The following is a 19,432-nucleotide window of genomic DNA, read 5'->3' as shown; positions in this document are numbered from 1 at the left end:
TCCTCTCAGCATCTACCCTTTCAAGCCCCCTCAGAATCTTATGTTTCAGTAAAACAACCTCTCATTCTTCTAAACTCCAATGAGCATAGGCCCAACTTGTTCAATCTTTCTTCATAAAAGAACCCTTCATCCAGGAATCAGCTTAGTGAATCTTATCTGTGCAGTGAGAAACTTTTTATGTTGTCTGATGCAACATCAATGATACACATGGAGTTCAGTTGATTGAAGATCTCAAACAGGTTTATTAACAGCTAACAAGGATATGCATTGCAGAGCTATCTCCTTGCTGCAGGTCTTGCCTCTTGGTGTTACAGTTACAGAGTGAGACTGACACGTCATCACATGACTGCCTGGTATGTAGCTCAATACTTAGCATAAGATCTTAAAGAGATATCACTCTTAAAGGCGATCACACAACTCTCTGAACTGCCTCCAATGCAAGTATATTCCTCCTTAAGTAAGGAGATCAAAACTGCAGTACTCGAGGTGTGGTCTCACCAATGCCCTGTACAGTTATAGCAAGACTTCCCTATTTTTATACTCTATCCCCTTTGCAATAAAGGCCAACATTCCATTTGCCTTCCTAATTACTTAATGTACTTGCATGTCAACTTTTTGTGGTTCATGTACAAGGATACCCAAATCTCTCTGTACCACAGCATTCTGCAGTGTCTCTCCATTTATAAATTATTCTGCTTCTCTGTTCTTCTCACCAAAATGTACCACCTCACATTTTCCCACATTTATACTCCATCTGCCAAATTTTTGCCCACTCACTTAACCTATCTGTATCTCTTTACAGACACTTTCAGCTGGATTTTTCCAGCTTGCCATTGATCTCAGCAGCGAGCTTTTGAGGCGATAGGGTGCGTGCGCGGGATTCGTCCTGCTAAGCCGTCACGCTAATTAGCATGGCCGCTCATTTACATGGAAGGGGCTGAGGACCCGCTCCCGATGCCGTAGAGGACATGGGGGGGGGGGGTGGCTCTGTCCTCAGCAACAGCGTCCGGTGCCACCACGCGGGCGCCGGTGCCACCACGTGGGCGCCGGTGCCATTTTTAAAGGGCTTCAAGCTCTTCAGGGCCATTTAAATTTTTATAGGTCCAGGTCTGCAAAAAATTAGACTAAAACTTTAATAGCAGTTTGAATCCCCTCTCCCACCGCCCCCCCCAATGTCTAATCAATCTGTAAATTGCCCTCTTACCCAAATATAACTTTTATTCTGATCGCGAACTTCCCCACCCGAACATTATTAATTTTGACCCTCAGCCCCTTCCCACCATCGCCTCAACCAATAGCAGTTTTCCTTGCTGCTCCCGCCCCCCCCCCCCCCACTGCCGCCTCCGGCCCTGAAATCTGCTCCTTCCCCACCAGTGTTCCACCTCGGATCTCTGAATGGAGATCCGAAGGTGGGGGAGATCCAGCAATCGGCCGGAATATTGGTGTGGGACGGCCGTTGCGATGAGGTAAGTAATTATGCTATCTTTTAAAATAATTAGCATATGTTAATAATGTCCCTGGCGCCGAGGGGCGGGGTGGACCGCCACGAAGCCTCACTGCCGGCAGTAATATGGGCAGGCCTTCCTGGCGTTGAGGTCTGTGATGGGACTCTCCCGGTGGTTTTTTCCGGTCACCCCCTGCCACGATTCTCGATGTCAGGGGGCTGGTAAAAATCCAGCCCTTTATGTCCTCCTCACAACATGCAAATCCTGTATTCATGCAAGTATATTACCCTCACCACACTGTGCATTCTTGTCTTGTGCAGTAACCTTTTATGTGGCACCTTTTCAAATGCCTTTTAGAAATCCAAATACACTACCTCTCCTAATTCCCCTTTAGCCACCCTGCTTCTTACATCCGCAAAGAACTCTAATAAAAATGTCAAACATGATTTTCCTTTCACAAAAATATGTTGACTCTGTTTGATTGCATTATGATTTTCTAAATGTCCTGCTACTACTTACTTAATAAAGGATTCCAGCATTTTCCCAATGACAGATGTTCAGCTAGCTGGCCTATAGTTTCCTGCTTTCTGTCTCCCTTCTAACTTGAATAGAGGTGTTATATTTGTGGTTTTCCAATCCACTGGACCTTTCCAGGATCAAGGGAATTTTGTAAGATTACAAACAATACATCCACTATTTCTGCAGCTACTTCCTTTAAGACCCTAAGATGCAGGCCATCAGGTCCAGGGGATTGTCGGACTTTAGTCCCATTAGTTTTCCTAGTATTTTTTCTCTAATGATAGTGATTGTTTTAAGTTCCTCCCTTCCTTTTGCCCTTGATTTTCGACTATTCTTGGGATATTTTTGTGTTGCCTTCCATGAAGACAGATACAAAATACTTGTTCAAAGTCTCTGAGATTTCCTTGTTTCCCATTATTAATTTCCCAGGCCCATTCTCTAAGGGAGCATCATTTAATTTAGCTACTCATTTCCTTTTTATATACTTGTAGAAGCCCTTACTGTCTGTTTTTATATTTCTTGTTAGTTTACTCTCTTATTCTAATTTTCCCAATCTTCTGGCCTACCACTAATCTTCCCACATCTTTTTTCCTTTCAAGAGATGTGAATGTCCCTGACAAGGCCAGCATTTGTTTTAACCCAAACCTTATTGCCGTTGACAGCTGAGTGGCTTGCTAGGCTATTGCAGAGGGCAGTTAAAAGTCAACCACGTTGCATGTAGGCCAGACCAGGTAAGGATGGCAAATTTCCTTTCCTAAAGGACATTAGCGAACCAGGTGTGTTTTCACGACAATTGATAGTTTAGTGGCATCATGACTGAGACTAGCTTTAAATTCCAGATTTTTATTAATTGACTTCAAATTCCACTAGCTTCCATAGTGGGATTTGAACCTGTGTCCCCAGGACATTAGCCTGGACCTCTGGATTAATAGTGCAATGACATTGCCATTCGCCACCATCTCCCCCTCCATCTGCCAGATGTTTGCCCACTCACTTAACCCATCTATATCCCTGTGCAGACTCTTTGTGTCCTCCTCACAACTTGCTTTCCCACCTATCTTTATAAAGTCAGAAAAGTTGGCTGCAGTGCACTCAGCCCCTTCATCCTAGCCATTAATATAAATTTTAAATAGTTGAGGCCCCAGCACCGATCCCTGCAGCACCTTAGACGCTAGTATATATTTGGGATCTGTATGTGATAAGTCACTGGGCACAAGTGGGCTGCTGCCAGGCTGCGGGAAAGGACAGTTCATGTGTCAGCTCACCAGAGGGCGAGGTTACAGATGGGTTTGCTATAGGGCACTCAGACGAGGACTTCAATCGGGCAGCATAGAGGAGAATGCAGATGAGGATGCACATAGAGATGTTGGGTGCATTGGCTGGCCTGGCAGACAGTCTCCTGTTGCTGATGAGGAGCATGTCGGAATCTGGCTCTAACTTGGGAAAGGGCATCAGGCAGAGCTTCCCCTCTCCACTTCCTTTGCTGCATCTCCCTGTTGTGCTGCAGTCCCAACTGCAGCCCCAGTACTTTATGGATAGGTCATCAAATCCTTTGCCCTCCCTGTGAGGATGCAGTAACACTTCATACCAAATCCCGGAACTCACCACAACACCTCCGGAAACACTCCACAGAACTTCCAGAGACTTTGCAATTGCGTAAGTTATTCTAAATCACTTTACCTGCAAGTCGGGTGCCGAATCCTTTAAATAATGCTGCTGCTGGGGCCCTCTTGCAGATGTTCTTTGGTGAGCAACAAGTGAAAATGTTGAATGGAGCTGCGTGGTCCAAGTTTGCAATTAGAGTGTCAAGTCAGCAGGTATGGCTGTTTGACGTCATGGCAGCACAAGTTGGGAGGCCTCCGGCGCATGCAGGGGACGCCCCATATGTGTCCTTCCCAGCATGTAGCCCCATGTCAGAAGTGGTTGGCGGTGCAGTACACCTGCCTTGGAGAGCTTCCAGCTTCCGTAGTAACATCTCCAGTGATGCTATGGATCCGACTTTTGCACCCTGAAAATTTCAGTTCTGAAGAATAAACGTCAGATGACTTTTTTCTTCCAAAACCATTTTGAGTGATTTAAAACTATAGCGTTTTTCTTTTATTCATTTATTTTATTTTATTCGTGAGATTTCTTGATTACATCTTCAGGATTAGTAGATTCTCATTGGCATTTGGATTTGTATGTTTCTTATCTTTTCAATTCTGGTATGCTGCTATTTTATTTTGAGCCATTGAAAACAAAGTATGATGACGAAGGTCCAATGGTAAAAATGCGATCGTGAATCAGCATTGCAGGGAATCTGCGTCATACGCCTGACTTTTAATATATAATGTAGATTGCTTACACTGGACAATAGTTTCTTGCGATTAATTTCCACAAGCAATTGAAAATGGCGTGTGAGGGGATATGAAAGTGGACAGGCTTTTTTTTTTAAATGTTCAAGGATATTGGAAAACAAATGTTAACTGCAGTCTTGGAGCTGCAGGGTAAACCTTTGCCTTCTGTTGCAGCTAATGTTTATATGCAGTGGCTGTATGTTATTGCTTTACAATCATTAAAAAAATTACATACCAGTTTTCAGTAATTGAAAGCTGTAAAGCTGTACCTGTTCCATTTCTTTTAACTCTACTATACCTCGTCAAATTTTATTTTTACATATGTTGAAGTTGTTTTGAAAATTTATTAAGTTGTTTAACATTTTTTTGACATCTGGAGCTGAATAACAGAGCCCTCAGTGCACAGCTGGGAAAGATTTCCGGCACAACATTTTATTTTCTTTATGTTCTTTAGCCATGATCTTCCCACACTTCATGCTACTAAAATTTAAAACAGGTCTTGATCAAAGAATATTCTTCATTTTTCTTTAACCACTTCTAAAGGAAATACTTGCATCAGCTGAAAACCAGAAAAAGCTTTTTCTAAATTAAATGGGTGTGCAGACTGGCTTGCCTAAATACTATAATTTCTAAAGCATTAAAGGGTGCTCACATGATGTGCTATTTTTCTCTGTATTATTTTTTCAAATATTATTCTGGTGATGTTTTTGAGTATTTATCTTGAGTATATAAAGATATAAATGTTCATTTAGTTTTAATCAATCAAAATATAGAATTTGAAGGATGCTTCAGAAGATTTTTCAGAAAATAAGTAACTATCTACATGACCAGCTGTCCATGATACTGTTGCACCAAAATGCAACCTCTCATCACTCAATTCTTAATCTCAGTTACATTGCGATGGGTAGATGCAGTCTGGAGCTCAGTCACTTCTCCAGTAGGGGCAGAGAAAAAACAAAGACCAATTCATGGCATGGCTACTCAGAGCAGCTGCTTACTTTGCAGCACCACACTTTAGGAAGGATGTGCAGGTTTTAGAGAGGGTGCAGAAAAGATTTAGAAGAATGGTTCCAGCGATGAGGGACTTCAGTTAAGTGAACAGATTGGAGAGGCTGGGGTTCTCCTTGAAGAAGAAAAAGTTGAGAGGAGATTTGATAGAGGTGTTCAACATCATGAGGGATCTAGAGAAAGTAGCTCGAGAGAAACTGTTCGCATTGGTGGGAGGTTGAGAACCAGAGGACACAGATTTAAAGAGATTGGCAAAGGAAGCAAAGCAAAGACAACATAAGGGAAAACCTTTTTATGAAAGAATGGTTAGGATCTGGAATACACTGCCTGAGAGGGTGGTGGAGGCAGATTCAGTCGTGACTTTCAAAAGGGTAAGTACCTGAAGGAAGCAAAATTGCAGGGCTACAGGGAAAGAGTGGAGGTTTGGGACTAGCTAAATTGCTCTTGCAGGGAGCTGGCATTGGCTCGATGGGCCAAATGGCCTCCTTCTGTGCTGTAAGCATTCTATGATTCTATTCTATGATTCCATTTTTGTGTCATCGGCATATTTTGATATTGTGCCCTATACTCAAATTGAGATCGTTTATGTATACTCAGAAGAGCAATGTATGATTCTATGAACTTCTGCTGCTTTTCTAGATTCCCCATTGAATCAGTATTGGTTTGATGGTGATAGTGTGGATATGTCGGGCCATGAGGTTAAAAATTGTCATGATATACAACGCTGATGGACCACAGAACCCTATGGTTGCCTAATTTTGAGCTGCTAGATCTGTTAGAATTAGAATTAGAACATTACAGCGCAGTACAGGCCCTTCGGCCCTCGATTTTGCGCCGACCTGTGAAACCATCTGACCTACACTATTCCATTTTCATCCATACATCTATCCAATGACCACTTAAATGCCCTTAAAGTTGGCGAGTCTACTACTGCTGCAGGCAGGGCGTTCCACGCCCCTACTACTCTCTGAGTAAAGAAACTACCTCTGACATCTGTCCTATATCTATCACCCCTCAACTTAAAGCTATGTCCCCTCGTGTTTGCCATCATCATCCGAGGAAAAAAACTCTCACTATCCACCCTAACTAACCCTCTGATTATCTTATATGTCTCTATTAAGTCACCTCTCCTCCTCCTTCTCTCCAACGAAAACAACCTCAAGTCCCTCAGCCTTTCCTCGTAAGACCTTCCCTCCATACCAGGCAACATCCTAGTAAATCTCCTCTGCACCCTTTCCATAGCTTCCACATCCTTCCTATAATACGGTGACCAGAATTGCACGCAATACTCCAGGTGCGGTCTCACCAGAGTTTTGTACAGCTGCAGCATGACCTCGTGGCTCCGAAACTCGATCCCCCTACTAATAAAAGCTAACACACCATATGCCTTCTTAACAGCCCTATTAACCTGGGTAGCAACCTTCAGGGATTTATGCACCTGGACACCAAGATCTCTCTTAACCTATGCCACTTAGCACAGTGGTATTGCCACACATGATGGAGAGTGTTCTCCGTGTTAAGACGGGATTTGGCCTCCACAAAGGTTTAGTTTAGTTTAGAGATACAGCACTGAAACAGACCATTCGGCCCACCGAGTCTGTGCCGACCATCAACCACCCATTTATACTAATCCTACACTAATTCCATATTCCTACCACATCCCCACCTGTCCCTATATTTTCCCTACCACCTACCAAAACTAGGGGCAATTGCTAATGGCTAATTTACCTATCAACCTGATTTTGGTGAGGATGACTTTGCTGTTTTTACTGGACTGGGTGACATCGGGTAAGTGCTACGTACCATAGGCTTCAGGTGTTGACGCTTCCTCCGCTTGTAAAGCAGTGCCTTTTTATGGTTGTTGCTTCCCCACAACACAGTGGGAGATTAAACCCCTCTTGCACCATTCCCTGGCCCCACATTGTTCCAACAGGCGGTGTTAGCCTTAGTGTCATTACATTTTGTGCTACAGCATTATAAAGATAATGGAAAACTTTATTTTGTCCACCTTTAAAAGTGCATATAACAATTCTTTGTGGCTCTTTCACTGAATTATGAAGAAAACCACATTATAGCTCTGAATCTCCCAGCGTGGAACATGGATGTGTAAGTGGTGAGATGCGGCTGCACCCAAACCTTTGCTTCTGACCTCACCAAAGTTCAAAAGGTCAGGGGAGTTCTCCTTGCTTGACGACCGTTACTAGGCATCTGAACCACAAGGAGTGCATCAATGGTCTTTGCAATTTATAGGAACTGTGGGTACCTTGTATTTTTCGGCATTGAGTCAGTACATGACTGTATCTGGGTCCCATACTGCTTTCCAACTGTTTTGTGTATTCTGGCCAGACTTAAAACTTAAAATGTAGCTTACGTAAATTGACAATGTAGCTGAACTCGAAAGGGAAAAATCCTTGGTCAACTATTTGTAAAAGTAATAGTTTTGTCATTTTGCTCGATTTTAAATTTATTCAAAGATTGTAATGAGTAAATAAATATATTTTAGGAAGAAAATTGTGTGGTTTAATTTTAGCATAACAATCAGCAAGATATTTTGCACAATGTTTTATGAACTTTTTTTGATAAAAGCTGCAACAAAAATAGATAATTTACTATTAAGGATTTGAGTTTATTTTCAATATGTCAGCTTGGTTCAGTATCAGTAGTAGCACTTTCACCTCTACCAGAAGGCTGTGGGTTTGAACCCCACTCCAGGAGTTTGAGAACATAATCTTGGCTGACACTTCAGTGTACTACTGTGGGAATACTGCATTGGTATTATCTTTTGGCTAAAATGTTAAACTAAGGCCCTGCCCACCTGTTAAAGTGGACGTAAAAGAGCCCATAAGACCAGTGTTTCCTCAAAGCTGTGCAGCTGCGTGGCTGTGAGCATCCCGAAAGTTCCCGCACAGACCAAGCCCTTTACGTTACAGTGAATGCATGGCCACGCAAAACAATTTAAAGTGTCCGCACACTTAAATGAATTGCCATGTGCAACAAAAAAAAAATAGAGGGAACATTGTTTGGACTGTTTGAAAAATAACGGGAGGTGTCCTAGCATTTATCCCTCAATCAACACCTCCAAAAACAGAGTAACTTTTCATCTATCTTATTGTTAATGGGATCTTGTGTGCAAGTTAGCTGTTGTGTCTGCTTATATTCTAACAGTGGCCATACTTCAAAAGCACTGCATTGTTTGTGAAATGCCTTGGAACATCCCAAAAATGTGAAAGGTGCTATGTAAATGCAAATTCTTTCTTTCCATGTACAGTTCTGTTTTGAACTAAGGGGACAGAATACTAACGTGCACTTTTCCAAGAACTTCCCATCAATTACATCCTCCCCCACTGATATGTAACAAATACATTATGCCTTTGCTGATCTGTAATTCCCAAGTAGTTGTAAAATTATTTTCAAATTTGCAAAGGTCAGTAGTTTTGAGTAAATTTACTAATGTGCTAATTTTTCAATTTTAGTCTTTACTGAAAGCCAAGAGCACGGGGATTATATCTGTTAGTGCCGTAAGCTCTGTGTAATCATGTTTTGCATGTCTGAGACACAGTGCATGCAGCTGTCAATGGATTGCAAAACTGTTAAAGACATATTGGCCAAAATTTTCGACTTGCTACACCAATAGAAACAACATCTGTTACATTTGAGATGATGCCATTATTCCTGGCACGAGCACAAACAGCCATAGTACCAACATTACATTCTATCTCAATTCTCATTGAGTGCTGCCAGATAAGACTTGGCTCTCCAAGCAACAAAGTCACTTTTTTTCCCCCTTCAAAGCATGAAACAGTCGTCCTCACATAATGCGGAGTATTTATTTTAGTTAGATGATACAAATTGATTGCAAAAAAAATGCAATAATCTATTTTACTTCTATACTTAAAATATCAATGCAATTGGGCAGGGATTAGTTACTAAAGCAAGCAAAGGGGTGATGGTTTTGCATATTCTTCGTAATTTTTCAGAAAATGATGTTAGCATGAAATATTACACAACAGATTGTGCCAATCAACTAATCCAAGTGTCATCAAGAAAAAAGGAAACAATATATTAAAATATAGCTTTTAAATATAGCACTTCTTAATTGTATAAGATTTTATAGGAATGTGCTGAATAATTTCCTGCATATTATATGTAATCAGAATTTTCTTTTGAAACAAAGCTATATTGCAAGAAAATGTGTAATGTTTCAAAAAATGTGTTGCTTATTGAAATTGTTCTTCGGTTGAAGTAAATGAAAAGTTATTACATTTCTGTCTTTTAATGCAACTTATTTTGTTCTTTTCAGGCTTGTTTCCAGCTGTGCTAAATCTTGCCAGCATGGCTGAAATCAGTACCAATGCCACATGTGGTCAAAATGGCCCCGAAATGTATTGTAAACTGGTGGAACACGTTCCTGGACGGCCATTTAGGAACCCACAATGCAGAGTCTGTGACTTTAGCAGTAGAAATCCAAAGGGTTAGTGACTTATTCTTTATGGAGACAGACTTCAAGGAATTGTTTATTTTTAAATTATTTCTGTCTGGGATTTTTCCTGTTTCATGCACTTGCGGTGTCCTCTATCATTATTTGGAAGGGAGGGAGACTATGCTTGCTCTTGAACTTTTACATGGGGATTTGGCTTGAGAGTCGGAAGTAAGTTTTTTTTTGCTTCATTCAGTACTGTGAAACTGATCAACTTTAATTACTTAGTTTGGATATTTGAACTATAATTTTATAACTATTTTAGAGTTCAAAATCTAAAATTTATCTATTTCACAAAACTGGATCCGCACGTGAATCACAGATGTACCAATTCATTATATCAGATGTTTTAATATTTATTATAATTTTTTGGATCTAGTAACATGATTTTCCTCACTGTAATACAAGCTTTTGCGTTTCCATTTTTCTTACTTCTCTGTTTTAAAGAGCCTCTGGCTGCACTATCACCTTCCTTTGGAGGCTTGCTACTACCTGACAAGGTATCAGCAAACAAATTCTTTTCCATTCAGTTCCTGAACATTCTCCTTCTGGTGGTCACCAGCACATTTAAATGTTGTCATCAGTTTACCCAACTTGTAGACATGATGATGTCCCTTTCTACCCGTACACAGATCTCTGATAATTCTGATCCAATTCTACAGATACCAATTTGCAAATTTACTAGAGTTCATTGTAACAACTCACTGTTGGAATCAGGATTCCACCTGACACAAAATGGCCCATCAAAAGTCATGAATGATATTCTCTGTGACTGTGGACATACAACATTGGCCTCCTCCTCCTCAATCTCTCTGCAGTCTGCAAACATGCAACACTCCTCTAACACCTGTCTTCCATTCAGTTCCATGGGACTGCCCTTGGTTGGTTTCAACTTTGTCTATCTAATAGTAGCCAGAGCATCTCCAGCAATGGCTTCTCTTACCAACTCCACACCATCACCTCTGGAGTCTCTCAAGGATTCTTCCTCTTTCTCATCTACATGTTAGGAACATAGGAACAGGAGTAGGCCATTTAGCCCCTTGAGCCTGTTCTGCCATTCAATGAGATCATAGCTGATCTGCAACCTAATCCCATATACCTGCCTTTGCCCCATGTCCCTTAATACCTTTAGTTAACAAAGATCTATCAATCTCGCATTTAAAATTAACAATTGACCCAGCATCAATTCCTGTTTGCGGAAGACAGTTCCAAACTTCTGCCACCCTTTTGCGTGCAGAAGTGTTTTCTAATTTCACTCCACAAGGTCTGGCTCTAATTTTTAGATGTGCCTCTTAGTCCTATACTCCCCAACCACCAGAAATAGTTTCTCTCTATCTACCCTGTTCCCCTTAATATATTGAAAACTTCGATCAAATCACCCTTAACCTTCTAAATTCCAGGAAATATAATCCTATTTTGAGTAATCTTGCCTTGTAATTTAACCCTTGAAGTCCAGGTATTATTCTGGCAAATTTATGCTGCATTCCCTCTGGCTCAGAGCTGCTCACAGTACTGCAGATGTAGTCTAACCAGGGTTTTGTATAGCTGTAGCATTACTTAAACTCACTCTAGATATAAATGCAGCATTCTATTAGCTTTAATTATTTTCTGTACCTGTTCATGACATTTTAATTATCTATATACCTGGACCCCCAAGTCTCTTCAAAAATAAGATCATATTTTACACAACTTTTGAGTGCCACCCCAATTTCTTTTACAGAACGACATCCAATAACAAATGCAATTGATGGCACTAACAGATGGTGGCAAAGCCCCAGCATTCAAAATGGAATGGATTACCATTATGTGACTATCACTCTAGATCTTCAACAGGTAAATAACTTAATCATCAGTTATTTATTTGTGTTGAGAACCTAGATAAAATGTCAGGGCAAATAACAGAGGACATGAAAATTGCAAGAGTATGAGAGACGATAAAGTAAATCAATAAGCATACCTATAATTACAAATCTGTTTTTGTTAAAATTTGCCAAAAATACAGCTTTTATGCAGTTGACTTGTTGAATGTACTGTTACTTGCTCTGACTTCAGGATTCAAAGCTTGTATTTTTTTCTGGGAGTCATTTACTAGAAAAGTAAACTGAAAGCTTCAAAGTTCTGGGGAAGACAGGACTGGTTAGAACCAGTTAAAACATCAGTCCTGTGATTAGAGGTGTGACCAGAGACATGTGACTGGAGCTCAGGTTTCAGTTTACAGATCACTATGCAGTGTGGAAACAAAACAGCAAGCTGGTGTTTAAAAAAGAGACAAGCTACTGTAATTAGAACCTGTTTTCTGGGAGCTGACCCTCAGAAAATCAAGTTGCTACAACTATTTTTGGTGACTTAAAGAGTTACTTAAGGCGACACCAGTGGACTGTTGTGAGCAAAACCACGGAAGTTCTGGCAGGATGTGCCGTTTTGGTGGAGACAGTATCGATGAAGTTCAGATTGCGGAGGAACTGCTATTGAATGGAAATCAGTGTTTGTGTCTTGGAATATGGGATTTGAACATCTATCTAAAGAAGTTCATGGTTTTCTTTAACTTTGGGACTGTTCAGTGCTATCTTTGCTGAGAGGACTGCCCAGAAGAGTTGAGAGATCTATCTTTGTTAATTAACACATAAACTTTAAGCTGTATATATATCGACTATAATTTAACTGTTAGTTCATGTTTAATTCATGATGGTTTTGGTTTGAGTGTTAAAGTAATATTTATAAAAGTGAAATCTTGTCCGTTTTCTTATCTAAATTGGGGTTGGTCGGTGGATTGGATTCTTTTGGTTTGATCTCCACGGGGATCATGACAACATCCCCAATTTTAACTAATTGGTCATTGGTGCCCATGTATTCACCTGCCTTTGCCTAAGCCCTGGAATTGCCTCCCTAAATCTCTCCACCTCTCTACCTCCTCCTTTAGAACGCTACTTAAAACCTACCTCTTTGACCATTTTTTTGGTCATTTTTCCTGATGTGTCCTTCTGTGCTCAGTGTCAAAGATGTTTTAATTGGCATTGCCCTTAATAAACATCTTGGAACATTTTGTTACGCTAAAGGCACTATATAAATACAAGTTGTTTATTCATAATTAAGTGATTTAGTGATCATTGCGCAAGGACTGCATAATACAGAGAAATGGCTGACTTATGTAAATTAGGTGAATTCATTCTTTTCCCCAAAAATTGGCTCAATTGTTGTTTTTATTCAGTTGTGGTTTGTGCTCATCACTGAGTTAAACCCCAGGTTGGAAAGTGCATTGTGGCATTAAAACAGCTGAAGCAAGTGCAAATGAGATGCTGGTAAGTATCTTGTTTCCAGGTTATGCCCAACAGTTTGCAGGCAAGTCAGTTCTTCGGCCATAAGTTCTAAGACTGGGAGTTGCAGTATTGGTCCAGCCAGTCAGAATCTTATTTCTCTTATCCAGCTTCTAATAGACTTTTCCTGCAGGAGAGAGTGCGGTGCAGGCATACTTGCATGTAGAGCTCGTCACCTAGTAGTTAAAACATAACTGTTTCCAGTTTGTCTAGGCCACTTGCCCACTGACATTTTAGTAGATCTTTACACTCGCAACATTACAGAAGTACAGTCAGCTTAGAGTTTATAAGAAAGTAGATAAAGCAAACTACTTCACTGAAGCATTGTAAAAATTTGTTTGCCTTTATTCATATTGCAAATAAATTAATTATTTCAAAGTCTTTTATTCAGTTCATTCCCTGCCATCTAAAATATTCTATACTCAATGGAATATTTCACAATTTGGCATGCTCAATCAAAACAATACAGTTGCTATCAATTCAATTTGAAGCATTGCTTTAAGGAACATAGGAACTGGAGTAGGCCATTCAGTCCTTCAAGCGTGTACTGCCATTCAATTAGATCATGGTTGATAAGTAGGTCAACTATATTTACCTGTCTTTGCTCCATATTCCGATATCTTTACCAAACAAAACTCTATCAATCTCAGTCTTGAAAATTTCAATTGATCCAGCACCGATATTTTGGGGGAGCAAGTTCCAGATTTCCATTACACTGAAAGAAAAGTGTTAGACGATTTCACTCCTAAATAGCCTGGATCTAATTTCGAGATTATGCTCCCTTGTTCTGGCTCCCTCAATCAGAGCCAATAGCGTCACTGTATCTACTCCATTGAGTCCCTTTATCATTTTAAAGACCTCAATTAGATCAGCCATCAACCTTCTGAACTCAAGAGAATACAAACCAAGGTTATGTAACCTGCATTCATGATTTAATTCCCATGAATTGGGGCGGCACAGTGGCGCAGTGGTTAGCACCGCAGCCTCACAACTCCAGAGACCTGGGTTTGGTTCTGGGTATTGCCTGTGCGGAGTTTGCATGTTCTCCCTGTGACCGCGTGGGTTTCCACTGGGTGCTCCGGTTTCCTCCCACAGCCAAAGACTTGCAGGTTGATAGGTAAATTGGCCAATGTAAATTGCCCCTCGTGTAGGTAGGTGATAGGAGAATGGTGGGGATGTGGTAGGGAATATGGGATTAATGTAGGATTAGTATAAATGGGTGGTTGTTGGTCGGCACAGTCTCAGTGGGATGAAGGGCCTGTTTCAGTGCTGTATCACTCGATGACTATGACTTGCACCTGTACCTACTCACATGCTGCTGTGGGAACCACCTTGTGCAGACCCCTCTAAGTTGTTATCTATACCACTGGGGTACTGGTCTCTGTGCAGGTGCTTGGGCAGGTATGAGCAAATGATGGGGCATCCTCAGGACGGTGGACCCCTCTCCATCTGCACAGCTGGAGGGCCCAAGTCATAAGAAGAAGAACAAAGGTTAAGACCTTCTGCCAAGGATAAACAGTAGGAGATGAGCATCAATGCAGTGCAGCACCAAGTTTCCAAAGTGTGTGGGTTAGAGTGTTAAGTGGAAAGGAAAATGGTAAAACACTTTGCTGCATGTGGCTTCCAGCCTCACCATCTCCATTGCATCCTGCCCACCTTCTACCAAGAGCGGTAGTCATCTTTTGGAGAGTGAGTTTGCAATGTGGCTGCACTTTCCCCAAATTCCTGCAGTCAGCCTTCTGTTGTGTGCCAGCTTGTCCTGGAAGAAGACTGGGGTGTGGGCGATATGTGCCCTGTGAAATAGTCATGAAGATGTATGAGGCATCTTAGCATTGACTGGAAGAAGCTGCTGGAGGGAGAAGTCGTTGGATGAAAGAAAGTGAATGTAGTGTGTAATATTAACCAATTAACCTAATTCAAGTCCAGATGAAATAAAAGGAGAATGTTGTTTGTGCCAGTTTTGAGGCATCGCCAGTATTGAGTGTGTGAGTTTGAACAGAAGTATGAAGTGTTTTGTTGTGATTTGGAGACAGACTTGTGCAGTAGGGAGGTAAGGATTGGCAGATCTCGGGCAAAAGTGTGATCTTGCAGACCTGTATTCACAGTAAGAGAACTGTGAAGTGGGGGGCTATCTTGGCAGTCCTGGTAAGGTCATTAATTTTTTGCAGCAATTCAACTGAGAATGATGTTTTTGGCATGACCTGCTCAGCAACTTCTCTCTATGAAACAGAACATCCTTCCCGCCCCTGACTCGTTCACTAAGCATTTACCATGGATATTGTGCCTAGTGCTCCAGAAAAGCAGTGCCACACACCATCAATGCAAATGTCACCTTCCCTTTAGAAGAAGCAGTAGGCCTGTGGCTTTTCCACACTCCCAAACATTGAACTGCCTATCATCACCTTCTAGAATTTTGAAATCTTTTAAAAGGTGAGTAATCTCATTAGTTGCCTCTTTATGACAGTAGTTCCCTTCCTGGCTCCCATGTTAGTTGATATTGTTAATGGTTCTCTCTCCTCACGTATAGTCCCTTTACCCTTCAGATCTGCCATCATCGCCCTCTCCTTAAAAAGAAAACACTCCTTGACCCCTCAGACCTTGCAAAATAATGCACCATCACCAACCTCCCTTTCCTCTCCAAAGGCCTTGAACGGGGTGTCACCTCCCTTGATGTATATTTCCACCATGTCTGTTTTTATTCCTTAACAGCAGTACCAATTTGCTGTAAGAAATTTTCTGGTTATGTTTTCTTTGGTATCTTCTATGAGAGAAAATCAAACTTCTCCTAGCTAAAAGATTTTCAGAATGCCCTTGGGCTGATGGTGTGGAAAACATTTCTAGAAACTAAATATAAGTCAACAACAAAATATAGGGACTTGACAAATTGCACAAAAAAAGAAAGACTACTTTTCAAGTTAAACCTGCTCCCCTACAATGCAACCTCTTGGTTTGCCTCATGCATTGAGTTCACTGAGGAAGATGTAAAGCAGAAAGAGAAATACTCATTCAGAGTGAAAAATACAGTAGTAGTGGCTCCTACCAGATAATTTCTGCTTGAAAAAGAGGGTTAAGAATATATAGGCTATTCTGCAGCTATTAGCCTTAGACAGTTAGCTTTGGAGTCTAATGGGAGTCAGTGAATTAAATTTATACTGTCAACTGAACCTGCTTACAAGCTACATTGAAGTAAGCCATTAAAGAGCTCATGCATACACATGCATGCTTAGACTCTGTTATGATTTAGGTTTTTCCCTAAGTACCAAATCTGTTTCAGTAGAATTACCATGTATCATGAATCAGATGTCTGCCTTTTTTGCATGTATTGTTTCTGATCTGCCCTCACGGATTGAACTGACACCCTTGAGTTTAGACTTAGTTTGAATTGTTAACTTGCTTGATTCAATCGATACAACGTATCTTCATCAATATTAAAAGTAATGAACACTAAACCACCCCACTTCAATGGATTGCCTTGCTTGACAGACTAATTTCTCGGTGTCCTGACTCATCGGGCTGGAATTTCCTGGCCTTGTGGAGACATGGTTGGAAGTGGGAGCCTGTGAGAAAAGTGGGAAGCAGTGTTGGGACGGCACCCCGATGCATTCCTGCCGCCAGGGAAGTTTCCCAAGGGTGGGCAGGGAACCAGATTGGCTCCCTGCACCACAGAAATGGGCAGCCAATTAAGATGATTATGGCCCCAATTAGAGGTAAATTTGTGGCTTCGTGGCATTTTGCCTCCACCCGAGTGCCTCCACCCCGGGGACAGAAGCCACCAGATCAATGGAGGCGGCATCCATGCGGCAGGCCAGAAGGCAGGAAAAGCTGCAGATGAGGCCAGACGATTTCTCCAGAGGGGATTCCCCTCTGCTCCGAGAGGCTGACCGGTTTCAGCCATCATCACTTTTAATCTTCACGACTGCTTCCATGTTGAGGTGCCCTCACAGTTCCCGACCTGTCTCAGCAATGCCCACCAGTGTGGCTGCCGAGGCTCCAGAGCCGCCGGCCCCCAGTCGCATCGGGAGCCCACTCACCGTCCATATTTGGATGCCAAATTTGAAGGTGGCCAATCAGGAGGACATCGCCAGGAAGATTGCGCTGTCGGGAGCTCTTCAGGAAAGTGCAGGCTCATGATCTCCATATGGTCTGGAAGTTGGGGTCCCGAATCCTGTGGTAAAATCCAGCCCCTTGAAGTCTATCTTTTCAGTGGCAAAATACTGTGGGTGCTGGAAATCTGGAATAAAAGCAGAAAATGATGGAAACACTCAGCAGGTCTGGCAGCATCTGTGGAGAGAGAAACAAAGTTAACAGGCAGAATCTTCCTAGCATTTGGATGGTGGGCTTGGAGGCCGGAGGCCGGGAAAATAGTGGGGAGCCTCGTCGGGATGGGCCATGGAAACTGGCAGCAATTTAAATAATTAAGACCCCAATTGGGGTGATTTAGAGGGCCCACAGACATTTTGCCGGCGGCGGGGCGGCCCCCTGCTGTGTGCAGAGGCCAACAACTCAATGGAGGTGGCCTCCTTGCGGCAGGCTGGAGGCTCCATCACCCAAAGAGGGGGCCGCAAGGAGCAAAGGCTGCAGCCATGGCCCAAACACCGCCACCGATGGGGTTTCTCCTCCACTCCAAGGGGCCTGTGTGCTTGGTCCCTCTGAAGTTTTACTTTAAAGTTATGCCTCCGAGTGGCTGCCTCTATTTTGAGGCACCCTCATATTGTCCCACCTGCCTCAGTAGGGCCCTCCCAGTAAGATTGCCAAGACTCGAGAGTTGCCGATCCTCTGATTGGGCCAGCAGTGTTGGAAGCTCCCCTGCCGTCCTCAATATGACAGCGAGTGTGAAGGCAGCCAATTAGGAGGCTGCCTCTGGGAAAATAGTTCACCTGGTCTGGCTCCTGGAAAGTGTGGGCTCAGGTCCCCCATTTGGTCCTGACATTGGGGTCTTGAAGCCCGCAGGAAAATCCTGCCCAGCATTTCAGTTCACTGACCTTTCATCAGCATCCATGTCGCATCTGCACCTGGTGCCCAGCACAATTTTTGACGAGCAGTCCAATTAGTGGCTAGGGTACATGCTCACAGTCCAATTAAAGACAGCGGGTGTGCTCCTGAGGCTGGAGGACCAATAGAAGGCCCTCCAACAGTGACAGATCAGCAGCCCCACCATCAGAGTTGGGAGCTGTTGACGCAGGTAGGAGAGAAAGGGCTTGTCAAAATGGAAGTGCCCTCTGAACACTTGTAACAAAACTTGAAAAAAAGGCCATGCTGCCAGGCTGTCATCGTGGTGGGATACACCCTCAACTGGGCAGCCCTTGGCTGTAGATGTGGCCATATTGCACTCATTGCCATCGCAGAGGTGGGAGGTGGTGGTTGGGAGGTGTTTAAAAATGATAGATGGCACCCCAGTGTGCTGCTGGAAGGCTGCCTCCATTCATCGACTGGAATTTGGCCTCAACGGGGGGGCCCGACTGCCAACTGGAAAACTCCAGTCACTGTATGCACAGTGGCCTTAATAGGTCCATTAAGGGGCACAAGGGACACAGTGGGCCCATGCCTCCAGTCTCACTTTAAAAAATTTGGCCCATTAACTCTGTTTCACTCTCCAAGGATGCTGTCAGATCTGCTGAGTATTTCCAGCATTTTCTATTTTTACTTCCTTTTCAGGTTCTGTTTGCCCTAGCCGTTTCCCTGCAGCAACAGCTAGACTGCCTTTTAGGTGTCTCTGGCTAGGATTTTATCCAGGCGACAAGGGTCTCAACTACCGGCAAAAGCGCCGGTGAAAGCCCGCGTCGCCTCCTCTGGGGAAGGCCTGCTGGATCAAGTGCTAATTAGCCACTTAACCGGACAGCGGTGGAAGTTCCACCTTCTGAGAGCTGTCAGCCAATCAGAGGTTGGCAAGATGTTTTCTGATACCGAGATAAGCTGATAAATAGTTTATTATTTAGTCTCTGGGGGAGAAAACACTTCTGTTTCGCATATTGATCATCCTTCATGGGCTGGCCTTTTCTTAAATTTAAGAACTTTCATTATTGAAAAAGAAGAAGTGTTTTTCAAAGATTTCTGAAATGTTACAGAACTGCACTCCCAGGCAGCTAATTTTAATATTTGGAGAAAGTGAGCAACAACATCCATTCTTTTACATAGAAACATAGAAAATAGGAGCAGGAGTAGGCCATTCGGCCCTTTAAGCCTCTTCCGCCATTCATTATGATCATGGCTGATCATCCAACTCAGTAGCCTAAATTACTAGGATTTATGGTGTTTGGAAGTCAGATTGGGAGCTGACTCCTGAGTTATAATGCAATTTTTGTGTTGATTTGCACTTGAAAGCACTTCAACTAG

At 42.5% G+C, this 19,432-nt stretch overlaps 1 protein-coding gene across 2 annotated transcripts in view; it reads left to right on the top strand.

The window, feature by feature from the left end:
• Positions 1–19,432, top strand: part of lama2 (laminin, alpha 2) — a 527,518-nt gene that overhangs the window by 130,378 nt on the left and 377,708 nt on the right. For both annotated transcript variants that reach the window (XM_068025161.1, XM_068025160.1), the window contains exons 2-3: positions 9,609–9,779; positions 11,506–11,618. In XM_068025161.1, the coding sequence (XP_067881262.1) occupies positions 9,609–9,779; positions 11,506–11,618 (284 nt within the window). The remainder of the gene's footprint in view (positions 1–9,608; positions 9,780–11,505; positions 11,619–19,432) is intronic.

This window comes from Heterodontus francisci, chromosome 3, assembly GCF_036365525.1.
Source record: "Heterodontus francisci isolate sHetFra1 chromosome 3, sHetFra1.hap1, whole genome shotgun sequence".
NCBI lineage: Eukaryota > Metazoa > Chordata > Chondrichthyes > Heterodontiformes > Heterodontidae > Heterodontus > Heterodontus francisci.
Note: the sequence above shows the minus strand (reverse complement) of the source record. Positions and strands in the feature narration are given on the sequence as shown.